General features: G+C 36.6%; 1 protein-coding gene across 1 annotated transcript in view; it reads left to right on the forward strand.

Moving 5' to 3' along the window:
• LOC150092970 (junction-mediating and -regulatory protein-like) overlaps nt 1–15,700 on the forward strand; it is a 113,220-nt gene extending 97,520 nt beyond the window's left edge. The window contains exons 8-9 of the mRNA XM_090413952.1: nt 2,194–2,740; nt 15,517–15,700. Coding sequence (XP_090270078.1) covers nt 2,194–2,740; nt 15,517–15,653 — 684 coding nt within the window. The 3' untranslated portion in view covers nt 15,654–15,700. The remainder of the gene's footprint in view (nt 1–2,193; nt 2,741–15,516) is intronic.
• Nucleotides 15,701–16,353: the final 653 nt, after the last annotated feature.

A 16,353-nucleotide genomic window follows, 5' to 3' on the forward strand; every position in this document is an offset into this window, starting at 1 on the left:
AAAAAGCTATAGAGGTGATACAAGACAGTGATCGGATCCATGAAGAGTATTAAGTGCAGGCTATAAAGGTGACGAGCATGGTAAAGAAAGAAAAGGTGCAGTATGAAAGGAAATTGTCAGGCCAAGGTTAACACAAGGGAATTTTTCCCCTATATGGCAAACAAGAGAAAGAATAATTATGTCTGGTTGACACTGGTGGATGGTCATGCAGCAGAATAACAGTTGCAAAGGATATAGTGTAGTTATTGAACGATCACTTGATCAGCGTATATCATGCCAGTATAAATGATGTAGTACAATATATAGAAAGGAGGAAAATGCAGAATTATAAAGCTGTGTACTATATCGACGGTGCCATACTGCAGGAAGTGGATGAGATTCAAGATTTCGGAGTGATGGCTGACAGTAGACTTAAGTTGAGGACATGTTGCTAGTGTTGCAAAGGCTGCACAGTGTGGTGCTGCTATGACAGGAAGTACTCTAACACGTAGGGATAAGAAAGTGGTACCACTGCTTAAACACCGGTCAGACCACACCTAGACTATTATGCTCAAATCTGGTCATCTAGTTTTCAGTGTGATGTAAAAACATTGGAGAGGATTCAGAAATGAGTGATTAAGACAATATCAGAGCTTTGGAATGCTTGCTATGGAGAGAGAGAGGTTGAAGAAATGTGAATTGTAGAGTTTAGTGGATAGGAGAAAAAGAGGTGATATGATAGACATTTAAGTTAGTGAGAGGATTTTATTAGATAAATCCAGATGAGATTATAAAAAGAGTAGAAGGTGAGCAGGGGGGGGGAACCAGAGGCTATTCCTGAAAGTTTTATAAGCCTGTGGCGAAGAGGGGTGTGAGGAATACATTTTTTACATGTGGAATTATCAGTGAATGGAATGCATTACCAGAATGTGTTGTTAATACAAAGATATTTAAGGATTTTAAGAGTCGATATGATAAATGTTATCAGTTGAATGAACCTCCCATGATAAGTCTGCTGATTCAATGGAGGTGCAATAGTAATAATAATATCCTGCTGAATGCTTTTCAAAGTCCAGCAGTATCATCTTGTAAAACTAAATAAATAAAAATAAAATAATGTATGTCAGAACCATATCCAGCTTATCAAGCCACATATCTGTTTTGGCTCCACATAGTATTGACAACATTAGTGATGGGATCCAGTGGGATAATAGCAAACTTTTATATCATATTACATTTAAATGTTTATATACTCACATATATATACTGTGTATATATATATATATATATATATATATACCCACATCACACTTTTCTGAGTAGTGCTTTATCTTAGCTACTACATGACTGACTGCATGCTCTGTTGTATTCAAATTTCTGTTGTTCATCTCACATCGTTGATGTTTTATGGTCAGTAAAACAAAATATTTGTGTTTAAAAATATAATTTTTTTTTCCACTGTAATGCAGCACTCTTACTTTATGCAAAAGTAGCATAGCTGTACATTAAGCAAGTTATGAGTTTCAAATGTTTGCTACATATTTAAAGATGACCATGTACAAATAATTAAAATTATTTTCAGGACTGGTTTTTTATCCCAAATGCAACATTAGTAGTAAGGCAAATTCTCTACTGCTAAACAATTCCCTGTCAGGTGTGTCATGCTTCACTATGTTATTAAGAAGAATGACACCTGACCGAGGATTATTTAGCAGCGGGCCATTTGTCTTACTTTATAATTTCTTTATTATAATAAAGGAATAAAGATTCCTTTATTAATTCAAGGTATAATTTATTTATGCTTAGTTTCGTTCAAAAAAATTGCATTGTGTTGAAGCCCAGGTTTCAACACAATGCAATTTTTTGCATTGTGTTGAAACCTGGTTTCTAATACTGGTTATTAATCTTTCTTTAAATTCTTTTCATACTGTTATTCCTACTTTCTCCTTCATATTTTGCTTATTTTCTGCTTTCATAGCAACTAGCTTTCTGTAATAGTCATCCTGGAAGTTTGGTACTGTATGTGGTCATCTTTAAATATGTAGCAAACATTTGAAACTCATCACTTACTTAATGTATAGCTATGCTACTGTTGCATAAAGTAGGAGTGCTGCATTACAGTGGAAAGTAATATACCAACTTGAATCTTTTTTAGTTTGTAATTTTTATATTGATAAACTCAAGTAAAATTCATCAGTTATTTTCTTTCTTTAGAAATATCCTTCTCCCTGGTCTACAAATGATAAAGAAAATTATCATATCGAAAACCAAACAACAGATCCAAGGACAGGAAACAAAATCAACTATGACTGCATTAGAGACACTACTCTGCTACAAAAAGATCAACCACAGTCAAGGGTAAAAAAGTGGAATATAGCAAAAGATAAACATCAGGAATTTTTGTCAAAAGAAAATTCAACTGAGGCCCATTGTTCCTCACTTTCACTCCACCCTTCTCCTCCTCCTCCACCACCACCTCCACCAGTTCTCTCTTCTACAGTTTCCTGTATATCATCACTTTCACCTCCTTCACCTTTAACTGTTCCTCCTCCACCACCACCACCACCTCCTCCTCCTCCTCCACCACCACCTTCAAGTGGTTTGAGTATTATTAAAACAGTTGTTGAAGAAGCAGAATCAAAACTAAAGGACAAACCTAAAAAAGTACCTAATGAAATTTTACTTCCTCGTTTAGATGAGATCCTTGCTGTAAGAAACAAACTGAAAAAAGCTCCAAAGTGTTCAAGTTCAGAAAATTTAGGTAATTGCAATTTACAGTTCTGTCTTAATTAATGATCTTAATTTAAGAGAAAAATAAGTTAATATAACTTAATAAATTATATAAAATTGTTTGTAACATTTCTCTAATCAATTTTCTAGCCTAGTTGACCAAGTGGCTAGCATATCTGTTCTCTAACCAACACATTACGGATTTAAATTCCACATGGGCATTGGATGTTTGTGATTATTTGTGGGTATGGGAAAATTTCATTGCTCATTGTGCAACCATTGCCCCGCTTATTTCAAGGCCTACAGTGACTTGATATAACAGTACTAATGTACTATATATTTACCCTTTCATTGGTGAGAGTTGAATAATTAGACTTAGAGCCTCTTGTGCGTGGGAATAGTAAAATTGTTTATCAGCTCTAACACTTATCTTAATTGAATACTCATAATTTTAAAGAGCACAGTAATTATTTTACCATTTTGTAATCTACCTGAATTATAGGTGAAGTCAGATTTTCAAGAAATCATTTTATACACCACAATATTATGATATTTATATTATTAGAACTTTAATATTAATTTTGGCTTTTTATTATGCATTTCCATTTTAATACTGTCTCATTTCTAAAAACTGGAGTAGGTTTCAATGCTAGAGGGATGGATGGGGGGGGGGGGTCAAGGTTTAGAAGTTCATGAGGAGAGTGTGTTTCAAATACTGAATACTCTGTCTGGATGTTAATAAAGCAGTGGGACTGGATGAGATTTCATCATGTGTTTTGAGGGTATGTGCTAAAGAACTGACAGCTCTATTGGCATATCTTTTCAGTGAGAGTTTGCCTAAGGGAAAGGAGTGGAAGGAGAAAAAGATAGTACCATTACACAAGGGTGGTAGTAGAACGGAAGTGTCAAACTATTATTATTAATTTATTGTTGCAAAATGTAAGGTTATGCGCTTTGGGTTGAAAAGATTACATACTGTGCATCGCATTAATGGTACTGGATACAGGAAATTGATGAGACTAGAGACTTTGGGGATAATGGTGGACAAAGAGTTAAAGTTCAGAGGACATATTGCAGAGGCTTGCAAAATGGTTCAAAGGATTACTTGGATGTTGAAAAACATGCTAATAAATAAAGTTAGAGAAGTTATCCCACTTTATAAGGCTATAATTCGACCACATCTTGACCACTGTGCACAGACGCACAGATTTGATTTCTGGATTTCTTAGGGATCAGAAGTTGGCAGAGAGGATTCAGAGATGAGTGACCTCAGGTGGTGACAGGTCTATGGAATGCTCCCTAAGAGAATAGGCTGATGGTGTAGATTACAAAGTTTAGTTGATAAGGAGAAAAGTGGGGACATGATAGAAACTTATCTGTCTTTTTCAATATATGACAAATAGAGAACTAGGGGTTATCCCTGAGAGTTGTGTGAGAGTGTGTGGTTAGTAAGGGTGTGCAGACTAGTTTTTTTGCTTGGAGAGTGGTGAATGAGTGGAATAGATTGCCAGAATTAGTTGTGAATGCCCTGAAGTGAATGCTCCAGTAGCTGCAAAGCTTTCATCACACCATATCTGGATTTCTGTGCTCAGATTGGATCACCAGAATTGAAGGGGATGAAGTAACCTCGGAGAGGGTGCAGAGACGGATAAAAAAAAAAAATTATATCAGGACTGTACAATGTTGATTATGACTACAAACTGAGGGCATGCAGACTGCAGAGTTTGGGGGATAGAAGACAAAGGAGGTATATGATCAAGACATTTAAAGCATTGAAGGGTTGGTATTGTGTTAACACTGAGCTTTTTCATATGGTAAAACTAGGGGAAGTTGCAATGATGAAGGGCCATTCCCAGAAGTTGCTAAAGGGACTGGTGAGTAAAAGAGTAAGAAGTAAGTTTTTTGCATAGATAGTGGCAGGAGCATGGAATGCATTGCCTGAGAGGATGGGGAACATGGGGATCAGAAAAATAATAATACTCTAGTAGCTGAAAAGCTATTCAAGTATATGACATGTATTTTACAGCTCTTAATGGTTCAAGAAGGTGGAAATATGAAGAATATGTGCGGACTTGGATTGACTAAAGGATGAAACCAAGAATATAATTTCTTGGCGTCTTTAATTTATATTATAATCCAGCGAAAAATCTTTCAACACCTATCTCTAATCCAGAGTATTTTAGTAATAAGACACCTTTTGGCTACTTGTATATGGAAATATGACTTCTGCATTACTTCATTTGGTATTACTTCTGGGTCTGGCTCTCACTGATAAGACATGCATTGATGGTGAAGACAACTCCACCACTCAAGACATCTCCTTTCAAAAACACTACAAAAATCTGTTTGAAGACAATAGTACCATTGCAGATTATAACTCTTGGAACATTAATGGCTATCCTGTTCATATCCAAAATGGGCTTGACAGATCCATTACAGTATCTGAAGTTATCACAGCCCCTGATGCCGCTAGAGGGACTCGTGGTTGGTAGTGTTTGTTAAGAGCTCCTGATAAGATAAGTGTTATTTTAAGTTATCATTGACAATTTTGCTGGAATATTACGTAGTTTTGTTTGCTTTTCGTATCTTAGTGTGTCTATTTGTGAGTTTTTGGTGTTTCAATTATTAATTTGATAAAATACGATAGAAGCATGCACATGGCTTCGGTAAGAAGGAAAATGAGGCTAGTAATAATGGTTCACCATCTTTGTTTAATAACTGTAATATAAAGGAGATTATTCAGTGTACTATCTGCAAAATGTATGCTTTGCAGAGAGCAGTTGGAGTATGGTTAGATGATGATAATGGAGTGAATGCGTGTAGAAAATGTAAGGAAAATGAGGAATTAAAGTGTATTTCAGGTCGCGAGTGTGATATTTTTGTCACATTTCAGAATGTAGAAAATAGCGATATGGTAAGAAATTTCGAGGTTGTACCAGAGAACTGTGAGGGCGTGAATGTAAAAAGTGTGAATGACGGTATTAATACAGAGCAAATTAATGGTTTAACAGATAATAAAAAAGATGAGATAGATGCAATGAGTGAGATCGCGCTGTTGAGCGGAGTGATACATAGAGCAAAGTGGCAGCTGGAGCATATGCACAAATATCTACCGAGTGTACCAGCCAATAAAAAAAAGTATGATAGGAAAAATAAGAGTATGATTTTGAACATAAACAAAATGAAGGAGCGAGTGCTGTATGGAGATTCATTAGTACTAGGTGTGATAATAGAGAATTTGACAAAATCTTACCAACCTGGTGCGACCATTAAGGACGTAAGTGAGTCTATTAGGGAGCAAAAGCAAAGGGTGAAAGAAGTGATAGTGGTGGCAGGTACGAATGATTTGAAAGGAGATAAAATGGAAATGATAAAGGACCTGAATGAATTGTTTGAGGTAGCAAAAGAAATGAGTGAGAGAGTTAGGATGATTAGGCTTTTGCCGCAGTATGACAGTGAAGAGTTTAAAAGGAGGACCATAATTGCAAATGACTTTATGCGTGGGTTATGCATGACGAGTGGTGTGGAATTTGTGGACGTGTGGAGTGAGTTCGATGAGTGAAAGGATCTATATAAGATGGATGGTTTGCATTTGAATGGATTCGGTGTAAGGAGACTTGAAAAAGTGTTGTTGAATGAAGTGGATGTGCAGAATCAGGGAAACTAGATTTATTGAGGGGGTGGGGAAGTAGATATGCAGACCTTAGGGAGGCAGTTGAGTGTATGAATGAGTATAATATGCCTGAGCGAATAAGGACAACAAATCAGAATGGGATTGTAAGTATAAGGCATCAAGGTAGGGATGGGTATATACTCCTATATAATACTCCTAGCATTAGTATACATGAAATGTATACTAATGCTAGGAGTATTAGGAACAATAAGAAAGAATTTTTGGCCTTGATTGACACTTCCAGACCACAGGTTATTGGCATTAGTGAAACATGGCTGACTGAAGATGATATAGCTAGTGGGATTGAATGTGAGGGGTATAGTGTGTTCAGGAATGGCAGGGAGGAATATTATTGATGATAGCTGATGAGCTGCAGCCAAGGAGAATAGAAGTTGAATTGCAGGATAGAGAAAAGAGCACATTTGAAGCCATTTGGTGTGTGATTGTGGCTAGCAGAACAAAATATACAATTGGGTGCTGCTATAGACCAGGTGATGGAAAAAGATGGTGGAGATAGTATGCATAAGCAAATAGAAGAAATGAGTGGAAGGAGGGTAATTATTATGGGAGATTTCAACTATGGTAGCATTAATTGGGGGGGGGGAGGACACACGGGAGGAAGGAATTCGGTTTTATCCGGTTATTAAGGGATAACTATCTACGACAGCATGTAATGGAAAATACTAGGGGTCAGAGAGTGCTTGACTTAGTAATTGCATCTGAAGATTTGGCTGTAATGAATACGACCACATTGCCACCAATTGGTGAGAGTGATCATAGGGTCTTGACTTGGGTGGTGGCTGAAGGTGTGGAATTATCAGGCTGGTAAGTATGACAAGCTTAGGAGTTTGATTGGTTCAGTACCATGGCATGTAAAACTGCAAGGGCTGGATGTTGATAGTGCATGGGAGGTGGTTAAGAAGTTTTTGCAGGAGGCAATGGCTGACTGTATACCTAGAGCCCGAATAATAAATCAAATAGGGATGAAATGGATGAATAATACCGTTAAGCTTGAGCTAAAAAAAAAAAAAGAAACAACTATGGAGGGAATTTAAGCAGAAAGGTGACCTGCAAGCACATGAACGGTATAAAGCCAAGGCCAGAAGGGTAACAAGTGTGGTAAGAAAAGCAAAAGCGGATTATGAAAGAACATTAGCCATTCAGGCTAAAGAGAATCCCAAAGTTTTTTCGATATGTTGCAAGTAAAAGAAAAAATGTATACAGCAGATTGATTTTAAAGAATGCCAATAGTAGGGAGGTAACCGAATCAGTTGATATAGTAGAATTACTGAGTGAGCACTTTTGCAAGAGTATATTATCCATGTGGTGACATTGCAGAAATGGAAGAACAAATAGCTTATACAGGAATTGTGGTGAATGAAGTGGAGGCGAATAGTCTATTACAAAACCTCAGTGTCAATTCATCTGCGGGATTGAATGGTATACTAGCTCGTGTCGTATGAGAAGCGGCTAAAGAATTGTCAGTGCCTTTGACCATTTTGTTTAATTTGAGTCGCGGGTCTGGGTTAGTCCCAAGGTAGTGGAAAGAGGGGAAAATAGTTCCACTGTTTAAAGGAGGTTCCAAGACTGCTTTTGAAAATTACAGGCCGATCAGCATATCAGGAATTGTTGTTAAGGTCTTGGAGAAAATGGTCAAGAGGAAAATACAAGATTGGATAGATGAAAATGGGATACTTTATGGGGGACAGCATGGTTTTGTGAAGGGTAGATCATGCCTCAGTAACTTGCTCACGTTCTATAACACGGTGACGGCTGAACTGGATAAGGGTAATGGGTTTACAGTGATTCTACTGGACCTTGCTAAAGCCTTTGATAGGATACCACATGGAATTCTAATCAGTAAACTGCAGCATAAGAATGGATATAGGGTTAGTGAGATGGATAAGAAGGTGGTTGATGGAGAGATATCAGACAGTAGTTTATTCAGGAGCAGAGTCCAAAAGACGGCTAGTGACTACTGGTGTGCCGCAGGGTTCTGTTCTTGGAGCACTACTGTCTAATTTGTTCATTAACGATATAGGAAAGGATCTGAAAGGAACTGTGCATCTGTTTGCGGATGATGCAAATTTTGGTAGAGCAATAGTGAATGCTCAGGATGTCAAAATTTTGCAGGATGATTTGGATAGTTTGAAGGACTGGGCTAAGGAGAATGGATGTCAATTTAATGTGACAAAATGTAAGGTTATGCATTTTGGGGTGAAAAGATTAGCAGCAGTATATCACATTGGTGGAACTGTACTCCAGGAGATTGATGAGGCCAGGGATTTGGGAGTGTTGGTGGATAGGGAATTGGAGTTTAGGGGACATATCGCAAAAGTAGCAAAATCAGCTCATCAAATCACTTGGTTGCTGAAAAATACTTCAATGAGCAGAGACAAACAAGTTATTTTTCCTCTGTATCGAGCCTTGATAAGACCCCATCGAGACTACTGTGCCCAGATATGGGTGCCAGGGTTTCTTCTTGATGGGGAGGAAGTGGAGAGGATCCAGAGACGAGTGACCAAGATAATAGCAGGACTATGGAATGAACCTTATGAGAACAGGTTGAAGATTTGTGGGCTGCAGAAATTGGTCGATAGGTGGGAAAGGGGTGATATGATTGAGACATTCAAATTACTGAAGGGTTTCTATAAGATTAATTCGGAAGATATTTTTGAGAATAGGACTGGTAGTGGGAGGACTAGTGGCCATCTAGGAAGATTGGTAAGAGTGTGGTTAGCAAGGGTGTTAGAGCCAGGTTTTTTACTTGGAGAGTGGTAAATGAGTGGAATAAGCTGCCAGAATCTGTTGTGGGTGCCATGACTGTAAATGAGTTCAAGGAGAAGTATGATAGATACTGTGTGAATGTTGAATAGTTGTTCTTGACATGATGTGGGCCTCCCTCGATGAGTCTAAGGACTCCTTGGAGCTGCCCATAATAATAATATAGAGAATGCCATACAAGAAAATCCCCAACCTATAGTCTAGGGATAGAACTTTATGGCAACACTTCTAGTTATAATGAAGGTTTATTTTCTTGATCCTGAGAATTAGTAATAATATTTTTGGTTTACAGATCAAGTGTTGATCAATTTTATTAACTTAACCAACTAGTTTCGCCAAACTCTAACTGTTGGCGTCTTCAGGGTACTTACATATAGGTTGAAACAATCTCACAATTATGTGTAACTATAAAACTGTAAGACAAGAATAACTGTAAAAAACTGACTAGAATAATTACAAATAAAATGGTATCGAACGTGTGTGAAATATATATCGCGTGTACAAGATTAGTTAGCTGTTGCTGAGGAACTTTCTGTAGTTTGTATTAAAGTTCATTTCTTTTGTTTTTAAAGATTTGATTAAGGTTTTCCATATCTCTGGGAGTATTAGGCCTTGATTTCTGTTAAGGTTGACAGTAGAACGGGTGACTGTGGCTGCTTCTTTGAAAATTCTTGAATGGTAATCTTCCTCTAAGTAAGGGGAACAACTTTTGTCCCAGTCGATGACATGGTTAGTTGTGGAGAAATGAGACGATAGGCCAGAAATGTCCTGTCTGTTGTTTTTGACGTAGCCAATGTGCTCTTTTTGCCTGATTTCAAGGCTTCTCGAAGTCTGTCTGATGTAACTAGTGCCACACGAGCATGGAGATTGTTTCAACATATATGTAAGTGCCCTGAAGACACCAACAGTTAGAGTTTGGCGAAACTAATTGGTTAAGTTAATAAAATTGATCAACAGTTGATCTGTAAACCAAAAATATTATTACTTCTAGTTATAGTTTTTAATTCCTTTCTCTCATCAGGACACATACAAATGATTTTGTAGCAAGCCATACTGCCCTCATTTCAAAACCTAATAGAGATCACACCTTAATCAGTAGCTGGAGACCCATTTCTCTATCTAATACTGACTACAAGATATTTTTCCTCATTATCAATAACAGGCTCAAAGTGGGAATGAGATACATAATTAAAAGCACACAAATGTATGGAGTTCCAGGCCCAGCAGAATTTAATCTGTTTCTGCTGCATGATCTAATCCACTTAGTTAATATGAAAAAGTAGTCGATGGCAGTGCTATCAGTAGACCTTACTCAAGCATTTGATAATGCCTGGCATCCCTTTCTGTTCCACATCCTCCAGCAAATTGGTGTAGGTAAAAAGCTGCTATCCATTATCAAAGGAGCCCATGCACAATTCAACTACCTGCTCCTAGTTAATTGGTTCCTGTCATTCCTGGTCAAAATTCTAAAAGGAGTCGAGCAAGGTTGCCCTCTTAGTCCATTGCTCTTTGCATTGGTTCTTGAACCTTTCTTACAGGAAGTCAACAATACATATGCTGTGTGAGGAATAACAGTTCCTTCAACTATGAAGGAAAATAAGGTATTGGCATATGCCCATGATGTAGTGGACACTTTGAAGGATAATGATTCTATATATATCTTTTTTGGTATTTTGTAAAAATTCAGCAAGATCAGTGGATTAACTACTAATGCAGACAAGACAAAATTAAAAGGTTTTGGAAAGTGATCTTGGAGGCATTCCTTTTGGACTAGCCTTAAGAGAGAGAACCCATCATTACACTTGGAATTCCCTTCTCCACTTACCCAATATTATCAGTTCAAGAATTTATATACAAGATCTTTGAAAGCTTAGAAAACTGGAAAATAGGGCCACTTTCCTTTTCTCCTAAACTCAAAACCTTAACCTTTCCTGCTCAGGCGTACATAATAGCTGTACCCAAAAGCTGAAGAAAAGCAATTATATAGTAAGCCTGTGCAATTTTTTTGGTCCAGCTGATACCAAGAAGTGAAAAAGGAATTTCTTCAACTATCAAAGAAGCATGCAGGATTTGGGCTTCCAGTCTTAAAATTCTTCTATTTAAGCAATAGAGCTTAAAAAATCCATAAAATATTGCAGACCAATCACACATGTGCAGATCTTATCCTGTACTACCTGGGTTTTCATCTTTTCCTGTTTGGAGTAAATGATTATAAAGGTCCAAAAGCTGAAATTGTTCCTGAATACTGCAACACTCTGTGCTTAACTCTAAGACTGCTACAGCACTCTGGCATTGACATTCTTTCCATTTAAAAAAAGTAAAATTTAGTATAAAAAATTTTTATTATTATTATTATGCAAGATCCCATTGGAGTCAAAGACTCATCTGGGAGGTCCTTTTATCATAGACACAGCTCTTCATACCGTGCTTTAAACATACTCAAATTCTCTGCAGACACCACACTCTCAGGAAAGGAATTCCAATAATTCACAACTCTGCATGAAAAAAAAAACTGCTTCTCACTTCCCTACTTGCACCCTCTTTATACAGTTTCCATGGATGACCTCTGGTTCTTCCCGATCTCCCACCGTTTTCTGTAGAACCTCTCCAACATTGATCCTATAACAACCCCTTACTAACTTGTAGGTCTCTATCATATCTCCCTCTCTTCCTCCTGTCCACAGACTCTGCAAATTGCATCTTCTCAGTCTTTCCTCATTCAACATTTCAGAGGTTAGAAACTACGTCAGTTGCCTCTGAACCCTTTCCAACATCTCTTACAGGAAATCGGGATAGTGGATAAGGATCTGAATTTCAGATCCTTATCCACTATCACCCCCAGCTCTTATTTCCTCTACCTCTGACAATTTAACCTTACCAAGCATAAATTCTGCATCTCAACTTTGTTTCCCAAATTTTAAAACCTTACATTTTCCAATTGAACTCGCATCCCCATTCCTGTGCCCAATCACTCAATTTATTCAAGTCTTCTTGTAAGGTCACAACATCTTCTCTACTCTTCATGGTTCATCCCAACTTTGCATCATTTACAAACAACTGAATATCTCCATCCAAATCTTCACGAATATCATTAATATACAAGTTAAACAGTAATTGCCCTAAAACAGACCCCTGAGGCACACCACTAATGACTTTCCTTTTCTTGGATATCGCTCCCTCATACACAACTTGTTGATAGCTGTCAGATAGCCAGTCTCCCGTCTAATGCACTAATGTAATATCCAACCCCATCCACTCTAGTTTGACTATCAACTTATCATGTGATAATCTATCAAAGCCTTTGCTAAATCAAAGTATATTACTGTGCATCCTTCTCCTCTGTCCAAGGAAGCAGCCCCCTTATTGTAATAAGTAATAAGATTCCTAAAACATGACCTCCCTTTAACAAATCCATGCTGTCCATCAAAGATAATACCATTGTTGTCAACCCAATTCTGGATCCTAGTTCTCACGAGATTCTCCAACAACTTAACCATAACACCTGATACACAGATTGGCCTATAGTGTGATGCTTGAGTTCTATCACCTCCTTTATGAAGTGGCACAATCTTGCACTCCTTAGGAACTTGACCCAGTGCAAGACTCATATTAAGAAATATATATCAAGACAGGCGTCAACTCTCTGGCACATTCCTTCAGAATATGTGGTGATATATTATCAAGTCCCATAGCCTTATTAACATCTAGTTTGTTCAACTTCTCATACACCTCTTGCTCATTTACAGTCAGTCTTTCCTCATCATCAACTGCTCTCAATCTCTCCATAAAGTCACATTCACAAGATTGAAAGACCTTTATGAACTGCTCATTAACTATCTCCATTGCATCTTCCACAACAGCTGTCTTTATACCATTTTCTCCAATCAGTGTCATCCTTCTATAATCATTCTTTCTTTTGCTGGCTACATATCAAAAGAACTCCTTAGGATTCTTTTTGGTCTCATTAGCTAACTGCTATTCATACCTCACTTTTGCTACCCTTACCAACAAGTCACCCACCTTGCCTGGTCTTTGTAATCCTCATGGAATTGGTTATTTCCACTTCTCTTAATGCTACCTCCATAATGCTTTTTTTCTCTGTATCACATGCTTAATATCTCTTTATTCATCCATCTCACACCCACCTTATTATTTAGCCTTCTCAACCCTTGGAATACATTTAGGCATTGCATCTACTTTTTTTAATCTCTTTTGCTGCAAACTTCCACAATTGGGTACTGACAACAACAACACTTTGTTTCATAACTTATTGAAGTTCCAAGGACACCCTAACAGGAGGGATCTTGCTTGGAGAATTGCGTATGGCCACTTTCCAGTCAGTACCATCAAATGGAGGTAATTTAACATCAGAGATCCAATCTTTGACATCTGTTACTGATTGGAAACAGTAGCATATGCATTCTACAGCTGCCCTCTTGCCCTGCATATTTGAAACAGGTTATATAATATGTTGGGCATTCCATTACTTACAACAGAACAGGGTTTTTTGTAGTATCCACCACATGTCAGCAATGGGAAAAGAATTTTGATTTTTATAATTAATGAATTACAATACCATTTATGGAAGATTAGAAAGAAACATGGATTTCAAAACCTGCAATATGACATCCAAATACTTTATAATATTGTATTGTGTAAATTGTATTGTTCAGTCAGACAATTTTTGTATTTAGAAAGAAGCATTCTAGGAGAGATCAAATTTTTGACTAAATGGTGTAGACCACCCGTTCTGTTTTTGCTATGAGAGGTTTTTAAATGGTTCCATCCTCTTAATTCAATGTAGTCTTATAGTCAATTGCAGGAATGATTGGAGAGCAATCCCAGGCAGAGAAGGCCAACTCAAGTCGATTAACTCAGATAAGGCTAACCACCTGGGTATCAGTCATCTTTGCATTTTAGTTTCAATTGGTCTTTTGGTTATTCATCTATATGAGATTGGTGAAAAAGAAAAATTGATAGCCTTTGACTATATGATGATATAAAAGAGCTGAGGCCTTTTCTCTCTCTCTCTCTCATACTATCTATCTCTCTCTCCTAATACTATCAGGCTCTCTTGCACCCCTGTACTAACTCTAGGCCTATGATGAGCACCCTTTTACTTTTTCACCTCAATAAAGGTCAAAACATGTAAGTATATGTGCTTTGTATTATGGGATACTAAGCAATTGATATGAAGTCATTAGCCTCTACATACAAGTAGCCCAGTCGTGAAGTGACTTCACACAAACTTTGTTTGCTTACACTTGGATAAAGGATGAAATCGAGAATATAATTTCTTGGCATCTTTAATTTATAGTATAACCAAGTGAAAAATCTTTCAACAAAGTGTTGCAGTTTAACAGTATCATTGAACTAAGTGTTGAAGAATCTCTTTTCTTGACCTTATTTTTTTTTAAAGTCTGCATAAGTATTTCATTTGTTTTATCCATATCCATACTAGATCTGGGCTAGATGGATTTTATTATAACTTGGTGATTAAAAATCATTACAAAATGTTTCATTCAGACCATTTAAATTTATATATTGTAATATTGCCTTATACTGTAATATATAAATTTGATGCATTTTGTGCACAAAAGGACAAAGTGCATCAAAACTGTATATTGCAATGTAATAAAAAGTACACAGGAAAGTGCATGTGGTTCAGTTTTCATTTTTTCAGCTGTATTTTGTCACAAGTTGGAGAGAGTGACCATGTAGTCTTGACTCAAACTCAAATGCAATTCAAACATATTGGTTCACTTGGTTTTCAGGTTAATCTTGAAAGGCCAAAAAAAAAGTATATGCTAGCCTGGTTGGCCGAGTGATTAGCATATCCACTCTCCAGCCAAAAGGCTGCAGGTTTGAATCCTGCCATGGATGTTTGTGATTGTCTGTAAAATAAATAAATAATAATAGTGGTGGTTGTGGAGCAGTAGATGGTGTTCATGTAGATGATGAGATTTGCTGTGGTTGGTGGATTGAGTGGTGAGTTGTAAAGTAGGTGCCTTCCATCGATGATTCTTTGGAGGTGTCACATAATAATAATATGGTACTAATGCAGTTGCCATATGAATTACATAATTCTAATTGCACTTTTTACCTCTCCCTAAAAATAATATAATTGGAGTAGTGCTGCCAATGTTCAAGAGCTACTAGTCTAAACTTTCACTGAAGTTTTATATAGTTAAAATTTTTATATTATTTAATAGTTAAAAATTAACAATGTATTCACTATTGATTCTTTAAGCAATGAGTTCAAATATACAGAAATGTTCAGCAGTTTTTGTATAACCAACTATTTACACATATTGCATCAGTTAACTTCATACTATTGTTTTTTAATGCAGAATCCTTACAGAAATATCAGGAAGATGGCGGAAAGTCAGATTTTACCACACTTCTTCGTTCAACAATGAGCAGAATCCGGACCATAACATATGAATCAGATTTATCTGATTCTGATGGAGATTTTGATTCTGATTAAATTGTGATCAGATCTAAAGTTCTTGTAAATATTTTAATGAATTTCATTGTAACTAAATCTAGCATAGAAAACTTTCTTAGACTGTTAGTGTGTCTAAATTAAATTGAAACTTCTGTATATGCCTTATCATGAAAAACATTAGCATTGCATTCATTATATTTCTCTCTTGTAGTATGGAATAAGAATGCTATTGAGATTCTGAAATATAATTTTTTACAGCTGTTTATAATCATGATAATTTGGACCTCAGTATCCAACCAGGACTCTTAAATCTTACATGGTTGAATCAAAGGGGAGGAGAGCCTTTCCTCTTGTTTTAAACAATTAAAAGATAACCTTTACCAGATCATTAATATATCATTATTTTATTTCAAAATACACTTAAAATCATTAAAAACTAAGCAGGTAGAGCCTCTTCAAATATTCTTTCTAACTTCTGAATATCTCCATCTTACTAGATGTGAACTTCCAGTCTCAAGAGGGAAAGAATTATATGTTAGTAGAAGGGCTGTGGGGCAGATTAATGATTAATTCATATAAGTTAAAATAATGGAATGAGACAACTAATGATGATCTACTTCACTTTCATTTCTTATAATTACATCTGATCGTAGTTCCTACCTATGAACTGCTGTTCTTACATTGTTTTTCATTTCTGAAGCAATGGTAACAACAGAAAGAAAAAGAAGATAAATTATCT

This window comes from Typopeltis vanoorti, chromosome 24 (genome assembly GCF_054136105.1).
Source record: "Typopeltis vanoorti isolate ZY-2024b chromosome 24, IOZ_Tvanoo_1.0, whole genome shotgun sequence".
In the NCBI taxonomy this organism is placed as follows: Eukaryota; Metazoa; Arthropoda; class Arachnida; order Uropygi; family Thelyphonidae; genus Typopeltis; species Typopeltis vanoorti.